This window comes from Oncorhynchus tshawytscha, linkage group LG06 (genome assembly GCF_018296145.1).
Source record: "Oncorhynchus tshawytscha isolate Ot180627B linkage group LG06, Otsh_v2.0, whole genome shotgun sequence".
Classification (NCBI taxonomy): domain Eukaryota; kingdom Metazoa; phylum Chordata; class Actinopteri; order Salmoniformes; family Salmonidae; genus Oncorhynchus; species Oncorhynchus tshawytscha.
In genome coordinates this window covers 11,870,730-11,883,664 of record NC_056434.1, presented here as the reverse complement: position 1 = coordinate 11,883,664, position 12,935 = coordinate 11,870,730, and the positions used below count along the sequence as shown (strand labels likewise).

The 12,935-nt window shown below is 45.4% G+C and overlaps 1 protein-coding gene across 4 annotated transcripts in view; it reads right to left on the bottom strand.

Moving 5' to 3' along the window:
- The window catches only part of LOC112246684 (obscurin-like), a 55,393-nt gene that overhangs the window by 26,298 nt on the left and 16,160 nt on the right, over positions 1-12,935 (bottom strand). For all 4 annotated transcript variants that reach the window (XM_042322972.1, XM_042322971.1, XM_042322969.1 and 1 more), the window contains exons 17-31: positions 10,953-11,219; positions 10,530-10,799; positions 10,100-10,369; positions 9,568-9,843; positions 8,995-9,261; positions 7,588-7,854; positions 7,127-7,393; positions 6,748-7,017; positions 6,222-6,488; positions 5,735-6,001; positions 5,179-5,445; positions 4,605-4,874; positions 3,192-3,470; positions 2,818-3,075; positions 95-2,656 (exon numbers count right to left, since the gene is read on the bottom strand). In XM_042322972.1, coding sequence (XP_042178906.1) covers positions 95-2,656; positions 2,818-3,075; positions 3,192-3,470; positions 4,605-4,874; positions 5,179-5,445; positions 5,735-6,001; positions 6,222-6,488; positions 6,748-7,017; positions 7,127-7,393; positions 7,588-7,854; positions 8,995-9,261; positions 9,568-9,843; positions 10,100-10,369; positions 10,530-10,799; positions 10,953-11,219 — 6,324 coding nt within the window. The remainder of the gene's footprint in view (positions 1-94; positions 2,657-2,817; positions 3,076-3,191; positions 3,471-4,604; positions 4,875-5,178; positions 5,446-5,734; positions 6,002-6,221; positions 6,489-6,747; positions 7,018-7,126; positions 7,394-7,587; positions 7,855-8,994; positions 9,262-9,567; positions 9,844-10,099; positions 10,370-10,529; positions 10,800-10,952; positions 11,220-12,935) is intronic.

Sequence of the window (12,935 nt, the reverse complement as noted above, 5' to 3'; positions counted from 1 at the left end):
CACACAACTCACCCCTTGCAAAGGCAGACACAATTACTGCATATGACCCAGTTCACATACTAAGGACATCTGTCATGTTTCTAACGTGACTTACTAGAGCTGGCGGAGATGAGTGAGGCCCTCCTCCTCTCCTGCAGGGTATTGCGGGGATCCTCCTCGGTCAGGTTGTAGGCCTGCCACAGGGAGATCTCCTCACTCTCCACAGAATCCATAGTCTCCTTCCCAGAGGTGGAGGTCTGGGCTGGCTGGAGAGGGCCAACAGAGGCCAGGACTGGGTGCACAGAAGGGGTGGAGGGCTGTGCTGGGGCTGCAGGCCTCTGGGTGGAGGGTGGAGGGTTTTGAGGTTGACCCACAGTAATGTTGCCATTATATGAGGTCACACCAAACTTGTTGACCACCTCACATGTATAGACCCCAGTGTCTATGGCTGACATGTTGATGATCACCAGTGTGCAGACGCCATCCTCAGAGGTGTTCATGCGGTGGCGTTGGTCTCCTATGATCTGCTGGCCGTTCTTCAGCCAGCGTACTGCGTTGGACTTCCCTTCCACCACGCACGCTAGCTGGATGGTACCGTTGGTCTCAACGTTCTGGTTCTTGAACACCTGCTTGAAGATTGGCCGCATGTCTTTGCGGGTCTTGTATCCCTTGAAAGCTGCCTGGATCTTGATGGCGGCATCCAGCATCTCAGGTTCGTCCTCTACACTGATTTCCATGTCAGGTTCAGTCTTGTCTACTTGCTTAGTCATCGGGAGCCCCTTGGGAACCCCAGCTACAGCAACTACAGGCTTGTTGGTCTTCTGGTTGACTCTTACCTGGGTGGGGGCCTCAGTGGAGGACTCATCCTCTGAGATATGGACTTGGTTACCATCCACCGCAATCTTGTGTTTTTCCATCTCCTTCACCATAAACTTCACTGGCTGTTTGTCCTGATGGTCTATTTCTATATCAATCTCCTTTTTAGATCTAACAGACCTAACTATCTGCTCTACCCCAGCGTCCGACACTATTGACGCTTGTCTCGCTGGTGGAACTGTCTGTTTCCCTACATGCTTTACCCCAGCATCCGAAACTGCAACAATAGATGCTCTTCTCGCTGGTGAAACTGGCTGTTTCCTCACCTCGTCTACCCCAGCATCCGAAACTGAAACAACAGATGCTTGTCTCGCTGGTGGAACTGGCTGTTTCCTCACTTTGTCTACCCCAGCATCCAAAACTGAAACAACAGAAGCATGTTTCACTGGTGGAACTGGCTGTTTCACCATTTGGTCTACCCCAGCTTCCGACACTGAAACAACAGATGCTCGTCTCGCTGGTGGAACTGGCTGTTTCCTCACCTCGTCTACCCCAGCTTCCGACACTGAAACAACAGATGCTCGTCTCGCTGGTGGAACTGGCTGTTTCCTCACCTCGTCTACCCCAGCATCCGACACTGAAACAACAGAAGCTTGTCTCGCTTGTGGAACGTTTTTTTTGCCAACATGCTCTACCCCAGCATCCGACACTGAAACAACAGAAGCTTGTTTCACTGGGGAAACTGGCTGTTTCCTCACTTTGTCTACCCCAGCATCCGACACTGAAACAACAGAAGCTGGTCTCGCTGGTGGAACTCTCTGTTTCACCATTTGGTCTACCCCAGCATCTGAAACTGAAACAAGAGAAGCTCGTCTCGCAGGTGGAACGGGCTTTTTGCCTACATGCTCTACCCCAGCATCAGACACTATAGATGCTCGTCTCGCTGGTGGAACTGGCAGTTTCCTCACCTCGTCTACCCCAGCATCCGAAACTGAAACAGAAGCTTGTGTCGCATGTGGAACTGGCTTTTTGCCTACATGCTCTACCCCAGCATCAGACACTATAGATGCTCGTCTCGCTGGTGGAACTGGCTGTTTCACCACCTGGTCTACCCCAATCTCTTTCAATATCTTTTTCTCCCTCGGGTCGATTTCAGTCTTTTTCTCCTCTGTGTCCATCACTATAGCTCTGGCTGGCTGTTTCACTGGCTTTTTCTCCCTCTGGTCCATCTGTGAATCCTTCACCATAGTTGCCTCCTTCCCTTTAGACCTCAGTGGTGGTACTAGCTGTTTCTGGGTCTTTTCTTCTATGGTATCCTTCACCATACCTACTGGCTGTTTCACTTTCTGTTTCTCCTGCTGGTCTACCTTAGTCTCCTTACCCATAGTCCTTAATGACTGTTTCTTATGTGGGTTTACAACTGTCTCTTTTTCCTCAAGCTCCAGGTCTTCCTCGGACTCCACAATGGATGACCGGGTCATGCCCCGTTTCTTTGGCTCTGGAGGGCCAGGTCGGGCCTTTTCTGGTGGAGTAGTGGGAGAGGCAGCCTTTGTGGGAGGAATTGTCTTGGGAGGATCTGTCTTGTCTGAGGGAGGCTTTACTGTCACAGAGGCAGTGGTCTCCACACCACCTGCCTGGAACGTGTAGCTGCCACTGTCTTCTTTCTTCAGCTCCAGGATGTGTAGCTGAAACACACAGCCGTCCTGCCTCATCTTGTACTTCCTGTTGGGCCTGAGAGGTAGCCGGCCCTTCCTCCACTGGACTGGGACCGCAGGCTTAGACAGCTCACAGGATAGGAAGGCAGTGCCCCCTTCCTCAGCCTCCACAGTCTGCAGCTCTTCCTCAAAGTATGGAGGCAGCTCTGGAGAGACGGAAGATAATCAGGGAATTGGAAATCTACGTTCCATTTGACCAATGTTAGGATGAGTAATGCAAAGAGAAAATTCTGAATATTGTAACCCCCGGAGATAAAACTGAGTTCCTGGTTATGTTACTTCGCTCTTAATGATTAAAAATCCTTACCATTGACAGTCAGATTGGCACTGCTCTGCATGTCACCAGTGTCACAGGAGTATATCCCAGAGTCTCCTGGTTCCGTGTCATGGATGAGCAGCAGGTTGAGCTTGCCCTCCTTTCGAGTCTCATACTTATCTCCGTTCAGGAGGGGCATCCTGTTCCTTCTCCATGTGACAGAGCTAAAGAGGTCAGAGGTCGTACAGGATAAAGTGGCCATCTCCCCTTCCATGATGACGATGTCCCCAGGCTTCTTCTCAATGAGTACTGACAAAGACAGGAAACAGAGTAAACTACATATACACCTTCTAATTGCATACACCTTAATGATTAAAGTGTATAATTCACATTGTACTGTAATAAAATCAAAAGAGGTGGCAAACCTTTGGGTTTGGGGAGCACCAACAATTGGGCGGAGGTCTTTTCCTCCCCGACAACGAAGGCCACGGTCCCGGTCTCCTCCGGCGTGGTCATGGTCAGGACCAGGCGGTGCTGGTGGCCCAAGCAGCTCATCTGGTTCATTTCATTCTTCTGCAGGAGGCTGGAGCCCAGCCACCACTCGCCCTCGCTTACCTCCTTGTGGGACAGCTCGCACACAAACACTGCGTCCTGCCCGGCCATGATCTTCATGTCCTTCAGTCCTGACAAGATCATCACACGCTCTGTAGAGAAAGGGTTAGGATCAGTGTTACAGATACAAGTATCCTGTGTGTATTTGGTTTCTTTCCTTCTGCCCTAGTCACAGCTGTCACTCATCTGTCGCCATTCAGAAGACACACCTTCTCCTTTTCCCTTACCCAATCACATCCCCTTTCCCTTGGTTTAAAAACCCAGTCAGTTGTTTTCCCAAACACTCTCTCTCCCTCTCTCTTTGTATGCAGTGATCTCTCTTTTGTTTTTGCACCTACATATCACATTTGTCCATTATTATGTGCGTATGTATTGTTATGGTGTATGACTGTTTGTTTGTTGGTGGGAAAAGGGGGTACAAAGACAAGTAGCCCATGGGCATACACTACCCGTAGGAGACCATTGTCTAAGAACCCTAGTTAGGACTGGGCGGACCACCCACTGTATTTTATTGGTTAGTTAGATAGCGGTTATTGTAGCAAGCAAGACTAGCTTAGGGGTTTCGGGATATTTATTATTTCTTTCCTTGGGTCCAGCTCAGCCCCCCTCAGTGTTTGAAGGTAAATTTAAGTTGTCTGTGGTTATTAGTTCTCACCTTTCCTTTTCACTGTTATGATGATTTGCATGAGATATGTTACGGGGCTCGTTTCCACCCCCCATCCCCCTAGACTGCAGGGCCGAAGGGGTCCGTAACAATCAGGATAACAATTTATAGGATGATGTAGCAAGCCATACAGAGGGGATTACCCATTCAAAAGAATGCAAAGAAGTAAACAAGGTATAACCTATCCTCTACCCACAATAATCACATATCAAAAGGGGCCAAACATACTCATTGGGTTCCTTCAATTTTGTGAGTTTAATGAGGATATACTCTACATTTACTTCAGTACACTCTTAGATTTTGCTATCTACAATCTGAAAGGGTTCTTCGGGCTGTCCCCATAGGATAACCCTTTGAAGTACCCTTTTTTGTTCCATGTAGAACCTTTTTTTGTTCCATGTAGAACCTTTTTTTGTTCCATGTAGAACCTTTTCCACAGAGGGTTCTATGTGGAACCCAAAAAAGGGTCTACGTGGAGCCAAAAAGGGTTCTCCTATGGGGACAGCCAGAAAAAAAACCTTTTGGAACTTTTTTCTAAGAGTGTAGGATGGGGTTGGCCTACCTTTCACAACTAGCATGGCTGTGGTCTTCTTTCCCCTGGTGATGCAGCTGTACTCCCCGGCGTCCTCCAGACTCAACTTCCGGATCTCCAGGGTGTGAACAGGGCCTTTCTTCTTCAAAGTGAACCTCTCCCCGTCTGTGACCAGGCAGGCGTCCTTCCTCCAGGTGACGGGGACCGTAACGCTGGAGACCTCACAGGAGAGGACCGCTGACGTCCCCTCCAACACCACCTTGCTCTCTAGCTCCTTCTCAAAGAAGACTGATGCAGCAGCTGTATGGACCAGAGATGGACATCATCTGAAAATGTCTTGTGCTTCGGGGCCATTGCCCTATACTACCTACAGAGTACAATACTGTATAGGTCACAATTTGTTATGAAAAAACATTGTTCTCGAATAGATATGTTGTTTTATTCCTAAAGAGACCAGTTGAATTGATCTCTTGCTTTATTGTGTATTCTATTCCACTTTGGTACAGTTGCTGGGGAGGTCCATACTTCAACTCTTTAATTCCTGGTGAAGGAGCCTTTCATATCCAACAAAAATGACAGCCAGACAACATGTAAGATACTGTACCTCTCACGTTGACTTCAGCAGTGGTCTTCTGATCTCCGAATATACAGCTGTACTCCCCCACGTCCTCCGGTTGGATGTTCTTGATGTGCATCTCCGCTACCTTTCCCTCCAGCTTCATCTGGTACCTTCCTCCAGGGCTCACCTCCTCCTTGCCTTTCCACCACTCCACCGGGACTCCAGCCTTAGACAGCTCACAGCGCAGGTTCACGATTCCCCCCTCTGGGGCCTCCTGGTTCTTAAGGCCCATTTTGAAGGTGACAGGTATGGCTGAGGACATGAAATCAAAACCAACCATTTTAGTAAAACGACTTGTTCATAAGTCCACTGTTAATACAATCACAAAAAGGTATGCATGTCAGCAATTGATTTGAAGAGATAGAGCACTTTCAGTACAGAGCAGCAAGAATAAGCACATCGCTTTTGAGTAAAATATCCCTTTAACAGAAACCAGGCTGAACAGAGGATGCCCGTCCTCCTAAATTACCTTCACTTATTGCTGTGTTTACTATAATAAACTACACAACCCCCTTAAGAAACCAATAGCATCTCCTCTTACCAGTGATGTTGACAGTGGCCGAGGTTTTGGCTTCTGCGTAAACACAGCTGTAGAATCCGGTGTCCTCGAGCACTGCTTTCCTGATGGTCAGTTCCATCGTTGCCTCTCTCTTCCTTATCTGGTACCTCACTCCATTCTTCAGCAGCTCCTCCCCCTTCCTCCACTCTGCCGTCAGTCCTGGTTTAGAGAGCTCACAGAACAACGTCACACTGTTCTCCTCCTCGACTTCCTGGTTCTTCAACTTCACCTTGAACGTGATGGGAGGCGCTGGGGACAGCAAACAAGTAACTTGTCGACTCATATACAAACATATACAAATTAAAGTCCCTATAGTGGAAAAGTATAAAACGAGGGATTGCATGAATCCATGAAATATCAGGCATGTTATAACACGTTGCTGGTATTTATACACTATTGTTGTTGAATACAACAACTGGGACGAAACAAATGTTATACAAAGTGTAGTACTATCCTCAGTCTGACTCACCCTTCACGGTCAGCTCAGCAGTTGACTGGGTGTCTTTAGTCTTGCAGGTGTATTTCCCAGCGTCACTCTCCTCCACGTTATGGATGAGCAGTTTAGTGATGCGTCCCTCCTGCTTCATCTCATATTTTACTCCAGACTTCAGGATGACTCTCCCCTTCCTCCAGTCCACTGGGGCTCCAGGCTTGGAGAGCTCACACCAGAACTCCCCACTGTCCCCCTCTTTGATCATCGCGTTCTGGACCTCTTGTGTGAATGTTACAGGGAGGGCTGAGAAGAATATGTATTTAAGACTGAGATGTTATCTGCCTCAACTGCTTTGATTTCTACACATCCTCTGACAGATTCATCTCATGTGTATCCCCCATGCCCCCTTGTGGAAAATGTACTTGGTGTCATCCAACGCACAATCCAGAAATTATATTCAAAGATATTTACATTTTCAGAGTAACACACTTGCCAACAACCTTAGAAGAATAAACAGTATATCAATGTATTAGCATGTAGTAAAAATTTGCAAAGACCATACCCCTAACTTTGATGTCAGCTGCTGTCCTGACATTGCAGGCGGTGACACAGCTATACTCCCCAGCGTCCTGCAGCACCACGTTCCTGATGACCATCTCAGCAGTCCTCCCCTCCTGTTTCATCTGGTACCTCTTCCCTTCCCTCAGCAGCTCCTCTCCCTTCAGCCATTCCACGGAGACTCCTGATTTAGACAGCTCGCAGCGCAACGTCACGTTACCCTCCTCCGGAGCCTCTTGGTTCTTTAGTTTCTGCTTGAAAGTGACTGGGACGGCTGAACAATGATAGAAACACATACTGTGAGATCAACAGCTTCTAGGATTGTGTGGTACACAGCGAGTTTAAAATGTCAAGACTATGCACATATTATTCAACAGCCCTACCAGTGATACTGATGGTGGCAAACGTTTTCTGGTCTTCCAACAAGCAGCTGTAGACTCCACTGTCTTCAGGTAAGGTGTTCCTGATGATCAGCTCCAACGTAGCATTTTTCTGCTTCATCTGGTACTTCTCTCCGTTCTGCAGCAGATCTGTTCCTCTCATCCATTCTACCAACATCCCTGGTTTAGAGAGCTCGCAACGCAACGTCACATTGTTGCCCTCCTCAACCTGAACGTTTCTCAGCTCTTCTATAAATGTGACGGGGCGAACTGAAAGACACAGTAGTAAGAGGGCTGTCAAACCTTTCTGAAACCTATATTTCCCTTATTTATTAAAAACAACTGGAGTTGAAAACACATTTGTGTCTTAATATAGAAACATACAACCTATTTGCCAAATGCAATATTCAAGCTTTCTCCAACATTTCCAAACTATAACCAAAATATAACCAAAATATACCCACCATTTATTGTAACAGTGGCTGTAGTCTTTTGTTCACCACAAATACAGGTGTAAACCCCACTGTCTTCCAGATTCGCATCGATAATCTTCAATTCCACCAGTAAATCTTTCTTCCTTATCTGGCACTTGTCTACATTCTTCAACAGCTCTGCTCCCCTCTTCCACACAACTGACGCTGCAGGTTTAGACAGCTCACAGCGTAGTGTCACAGTCTTACCCTCCTCAACTGCCATGTTCCTCAGCTGTTCTTTGAAAGTGGGGGGTAGGCCTGAGGAAAACAAGGAACAGTAGTTAGTGGTGGTAAACCCTAAATGTGGAAAGGAGAAAGGGCTAGTCCATTTCATGCTTTATGCTTGTGCTTCTGTCACCGAGAGAATCCAATAATCCAGAGTGTGTCCCTGGGGTTCAGTGAACTCTGACATAACGTTCAACAATGACAAAACACAGCTTTTTGATGCAGCGCCAAGATCGTTCTTTTACTGTCAGACAGCACTTTGAAACAATGATATTCGTTCTCAGGCACATTGCTACAGGCGCAGAGCCCTGACCTCAGCCCCATCGAACACCTTTGGGATGAATTGGAACTTCAACTGCAAGCCAGGCCTAATCGCCCAACACCGACCTCACTGATGCTCCTGTGGCTGAATGGAAGCAAGTCCCCGCAGCAATGTTCTAACATGTAGTGGAAAGCCTTCCCAGAAGAGTGGAGGCTGTTATAGCAGCAAAGGGGGGGACCAACTCCATATGAATGCCCAGGATTTTACAATGACATTTGCTTTGAGCAGGTGTCCACATACTTTTGGTCATGTAGCGTACCTTCTGATTGTAGGTTTTGTGCCCCAGATGCAACTGCAAGACGATATAGGCCACAGTGATCCATCTTTTCTGCATGCAACAAAGCTTAGATGCATACAGTAACGAGCGACAAACTTGCAGTAAAACTGATCTGAGGACTCATTCTGAGCACAGTGGTTTCAAGACCCTTTCGATTGGAGTAATGCCAACCATAAGCAAGTAATAGGGTAACAAGATACAAAAGAATATGGAATATTTTCAAGAATATGCTGAGCACACATAGTTTCACAGGAACATGTACTGTATGTGATCCAAAGGAGGCTGGTGGGAGGAGCTAAAGGAGGACGGTTTCATTGTAATGGCTGGAATGGAATCAATATAACGGTACCAAACACATGGAAACAACGTGTTTGACTCGGTTCCGTTGATTCCATTCCAGTCATTACAATAAACCCGTCCTCCGAATGCTCCTCCCACCAGCCTCCTCTGATGTGCTCTTTCTTGCCTGATACACACTGGACTGGAGATGCACCTGGATATACAGTATCACAAATACATTTTCATCATAAGTTACAATATAAAGTCTAATCATGTTCATTTTGGTCTGACTCACCCTTCACGGTCAGCTCAGCAGTTGACTGGGTGTCTTTAGTCTTGCAGGTGTATTTCCCAGCGTCACTCTCCTCCACGTTATGGATGAGCAGTTTAGTGATGCGTCCCTCCTGCTTCATCTCATATTTGTCTCCAGACTTCAGGAGGACTCTCCCCTTCCTCCAGTCCACTGGGGCTCCAGGCTTGGAGAGCTCACACCAGAACTCCCCACTGTCCCCCTCTTTGATCATTGCGTTCTGGAGCTGGCGCTTGAACGTCACAGGGAGAGCTGTGGAAACATTAACATTGGTTCATATTGTATGACCGCAAGAAGTATAAAATCAAACTCACTATCTGTGTATGGTCTCAAAGCAGGAGTCACTCAACCTGTCCACCTCTAAATAAGTAAATGTATTAAGGATGGTGTCAAAATCATTTTGCCCCAGAGGGCCGCATTCCGTTTTCAATGAGGTCTGGAAGGCCGCACTGATTAAAAAAAAAAAATCCTCGCTGTCAAAACGTAATTTAAAAATCCATCAAGGATTTTAATTTGTATACATATTTTTCTTGTTGATATAGATCAAATGTTGCTTACCTTGCACTTTAACTACAGCGGTGGTCTTCTGGTCTCCAGTGACACAGCTGTATTTTCCTATGTCCTCCGGTTGCACGTTGGTAATGGTCATCTCAGCGATCCTCCCCTCCAGTTTGATCTGGTACTTTCCCCCTGACAGGTCCTGGGACAGTTCTATCTCCCCCCTCCACCACTCCACCAGGACGCCAGACTTAGACAGCTCACAGCGCAGGGTCACGTTGCCCTTCTCTGGGGCATCCTGGTTCTTCAGACCAACTCTGAAGGTGGCGGGAACAGCTGAGGGAACCAAGAGAGAAAGGAAGTCAGCGAAAATAGGATATTTCATCAAAGGATGAAAACTGAACACAGTGAAATCTAGAACAGCCTTGATAAACATTTACCCTTCACCAGATAAGATGAAGGACAATGAATTAAACCTACACTGGAGCTAAGGGCTCAAGTTAAGTCAGGCATGGAACATTTAACCAAGTTTATGTGCGATGAGCACCAGTGACAATTGTTTCATTAGAGCACAAAGCGTTATTGCCCCTACCAAGGACTTTGACTGTGGCCTTTGTCTTCTGATCTCGACACACACAGCTATAGACTCCACTGTCCTCAGGCAGAGCCTCTCTGATGATGAGCTCCAGTGCCAAACCTCTCTGCTTCATCTGATACTTGTCTCCATTTTGCAGTATCATCTGTCCTCCCAGCCTCCACTCCACAGGGACCACTGATTTAGACAGCTCACAGTGCAGGCTGATGGTGATCCCTTCCTCAGTCTGCAGATTCCTCAGCTTTTGCTTGAAAGTGATTGGAATTGCTGAAAGAAACCACAGAACTGAGAAACATGGACGCCGTCTATTCACTTATAGAAAGTTTTGTAATTTGATGCTGATGTATACTGCTTAAAACATTTTTCACATTTGATATAAAATTCAATGTGAATTTACATATTTTTTAAATGATCTCCAATCCTTTACCCGTGACAGTAACACCGGCTGTGGTCTCCACATTGCCACAAACGCAGGTGTAGATATTGCTGTCTTCAGGTTTCGCATCCAGAATCTTCAGTTCATTCACCAACTCTCTCTGCTTTATCTGAAACTTCTCTCCGTTGTTCAGCAGCTCCTCTCCTCCCATCATCCATTCTACAGGGACTCCTGGTTTAGAGAGCTCACAGTGTAACACCAAACTGTTCCCCTCCTCAACCTGTGCGTTCCTCAGCTTTTTTTTGAAGGTAATGGGCAGGGCTGAAGAAACATGGAAAATAGTTTAATGAGAATAGTATAAATTGTAATGTATTTTGGCCTTCATGTAAATGACAAAAATGCAAATGTATAAAATGTCACAAAAATTAGCTGTAGCTGTACAGGAAAACATAATAAGACTGAGGAACTTCCTACCACTGATTTTGACGGTGGCCATGGTCTTTTGGTCTGCACACTGGCAGCTGTAGACTCCACTGTCTTCTGGCACAGCTTTCCATATCTGAAGCTCCGATATGGTCTCCCTCTTCCTTATCTGAAACTTCCTTCCATGCCTCACCAGCTCCTCTCCTTTCTTCCACTCTACAGGGACTCCTGATTTGGAGAGCTCACAGCGCAATGTGAAACTGTTGCCCTCCTCAGCCTGAACATTCTTCAACTGTTGTTTGAAGGATATGGGGATAGCTGACGAGTAAATACACATGTTTTAGTATTAAAACCTCTTAAATGTAAAGTCCCCATATTTGGGGACCCTATTAGATTTTGTTTTATTCAGTTCAGTCTGGTGTGAGAACGGTAGCCCCTATCTGCAAAAGCAGGGTGTCTGTGGAAAGCTAAGTGTATTGGCTATTGATTGATGCCTTCAAATATTTGGTGACATACTACCATACATGGGCATACGAATTTATAAGGTCAGGGCAAGCCGATGACCTCATTTCAAGATGGCTGCTACCTACATTCCGGTTAGCGTTGTGAAACATAAACAAAATAGACATGGAACACGTTGATGCACACTGAAAGCTGGGACTCCACAGATCATGAGGATGTCTTATTTGTCTGCCTGTGACCTACCGTTATTGATCACAAGCCCCGAGATTCAAAATGTTTATTTTACCCAACGTTTTCACCAAACATCTTACAAGGTAAGCTTCGATTTGGTCTGTGTTCGAGCTATAGCTACATGGGGTGGTATCAAATGAATCCTTAGGTTGGTAGGAACAAATCTAACCTATTGCCAATGTTATCTGATGTATTTCATGTCAACATTGAATGTCCACGGAGTGACACTATCTTTGTGCATCAAAAATATGATGTTGCCTGCTTAGGCATCCATTACACAGGGGATTGGCTACTATGGCATCTTGACAGTCTTGTAGCCAATGAGATAAGCTTTCCAGGGATATGCAGTTGACCCTGATGGAACAAAGCAAGGCCTAGAACCTTTTAACATCCAGTTTATTACCACATTCTGACATTTTGGAAAGGTTGAAAGGACACACTGGATAACCCATAACACCACCATAATGTTTGAGTGAGGTTGATATGGTAATCAATTGTGTTTTTATACTGAACAAATAGCATTTAGGATTGCAAATATGCACTATTCACTGGAATGATCTAATTTACAGACCAAGAGGACACTTGGAAACGTCCCGTGACCACACCTGACACCACTTACTAAAATATCTGTCCATTTGTAGTTGTTAGGTCTATCAATTCCATTTATTTCTGATATCGTTCACATGTTGGAAGCCATCTGTTTCCAGCTCTACTCATCAATAATTTACTTAGAGCTTGTCAATGAAAGATGACTTTTAAAATAAAATAAAATGTTATTTTGTGTGTGCTTGATCTTGTGTTTTCTGTACTATGTAACTCCTATCCATCTTCTGATAACTTCCTCATAATCTCCCAGATGTCTTCTGTCCAAATATACCACGTTTTTGCATGTCAGAATCATGTAATTACACATGAATAGCAGTTAATTTTGGGTATGTCTATTTAGGCCGAAATCTACATTTTGTCATTACATTTAATTAACCACCAACAGGCATGACGACTGAATGAAAATAGAAAATGTTTCCATTCATGTTCAGATAGATTATCTTTAATTTATTGGTGTGATAATTAGGGATGTCAAGCGATAAATAAAATGTAATTGAGTTCCTAGCAAATTCAGAATTTGTTCAAATTTTGCTGTAATTTAAGAATTGAATACAAAAAGCATTACACAAACATTGATGTCTTGATTTTGCCCAAAGTAACGGGTCGCAAAATCAGGTAAATTGATAATGCACACTTTGTTAAACCTCAATGTCAACTTGTTTTAAAATCACTTTGTTTTTAGCTGTATATATTGTGTATTTTGAACCTTCTCAGACAATGTAGTTTATCACAATA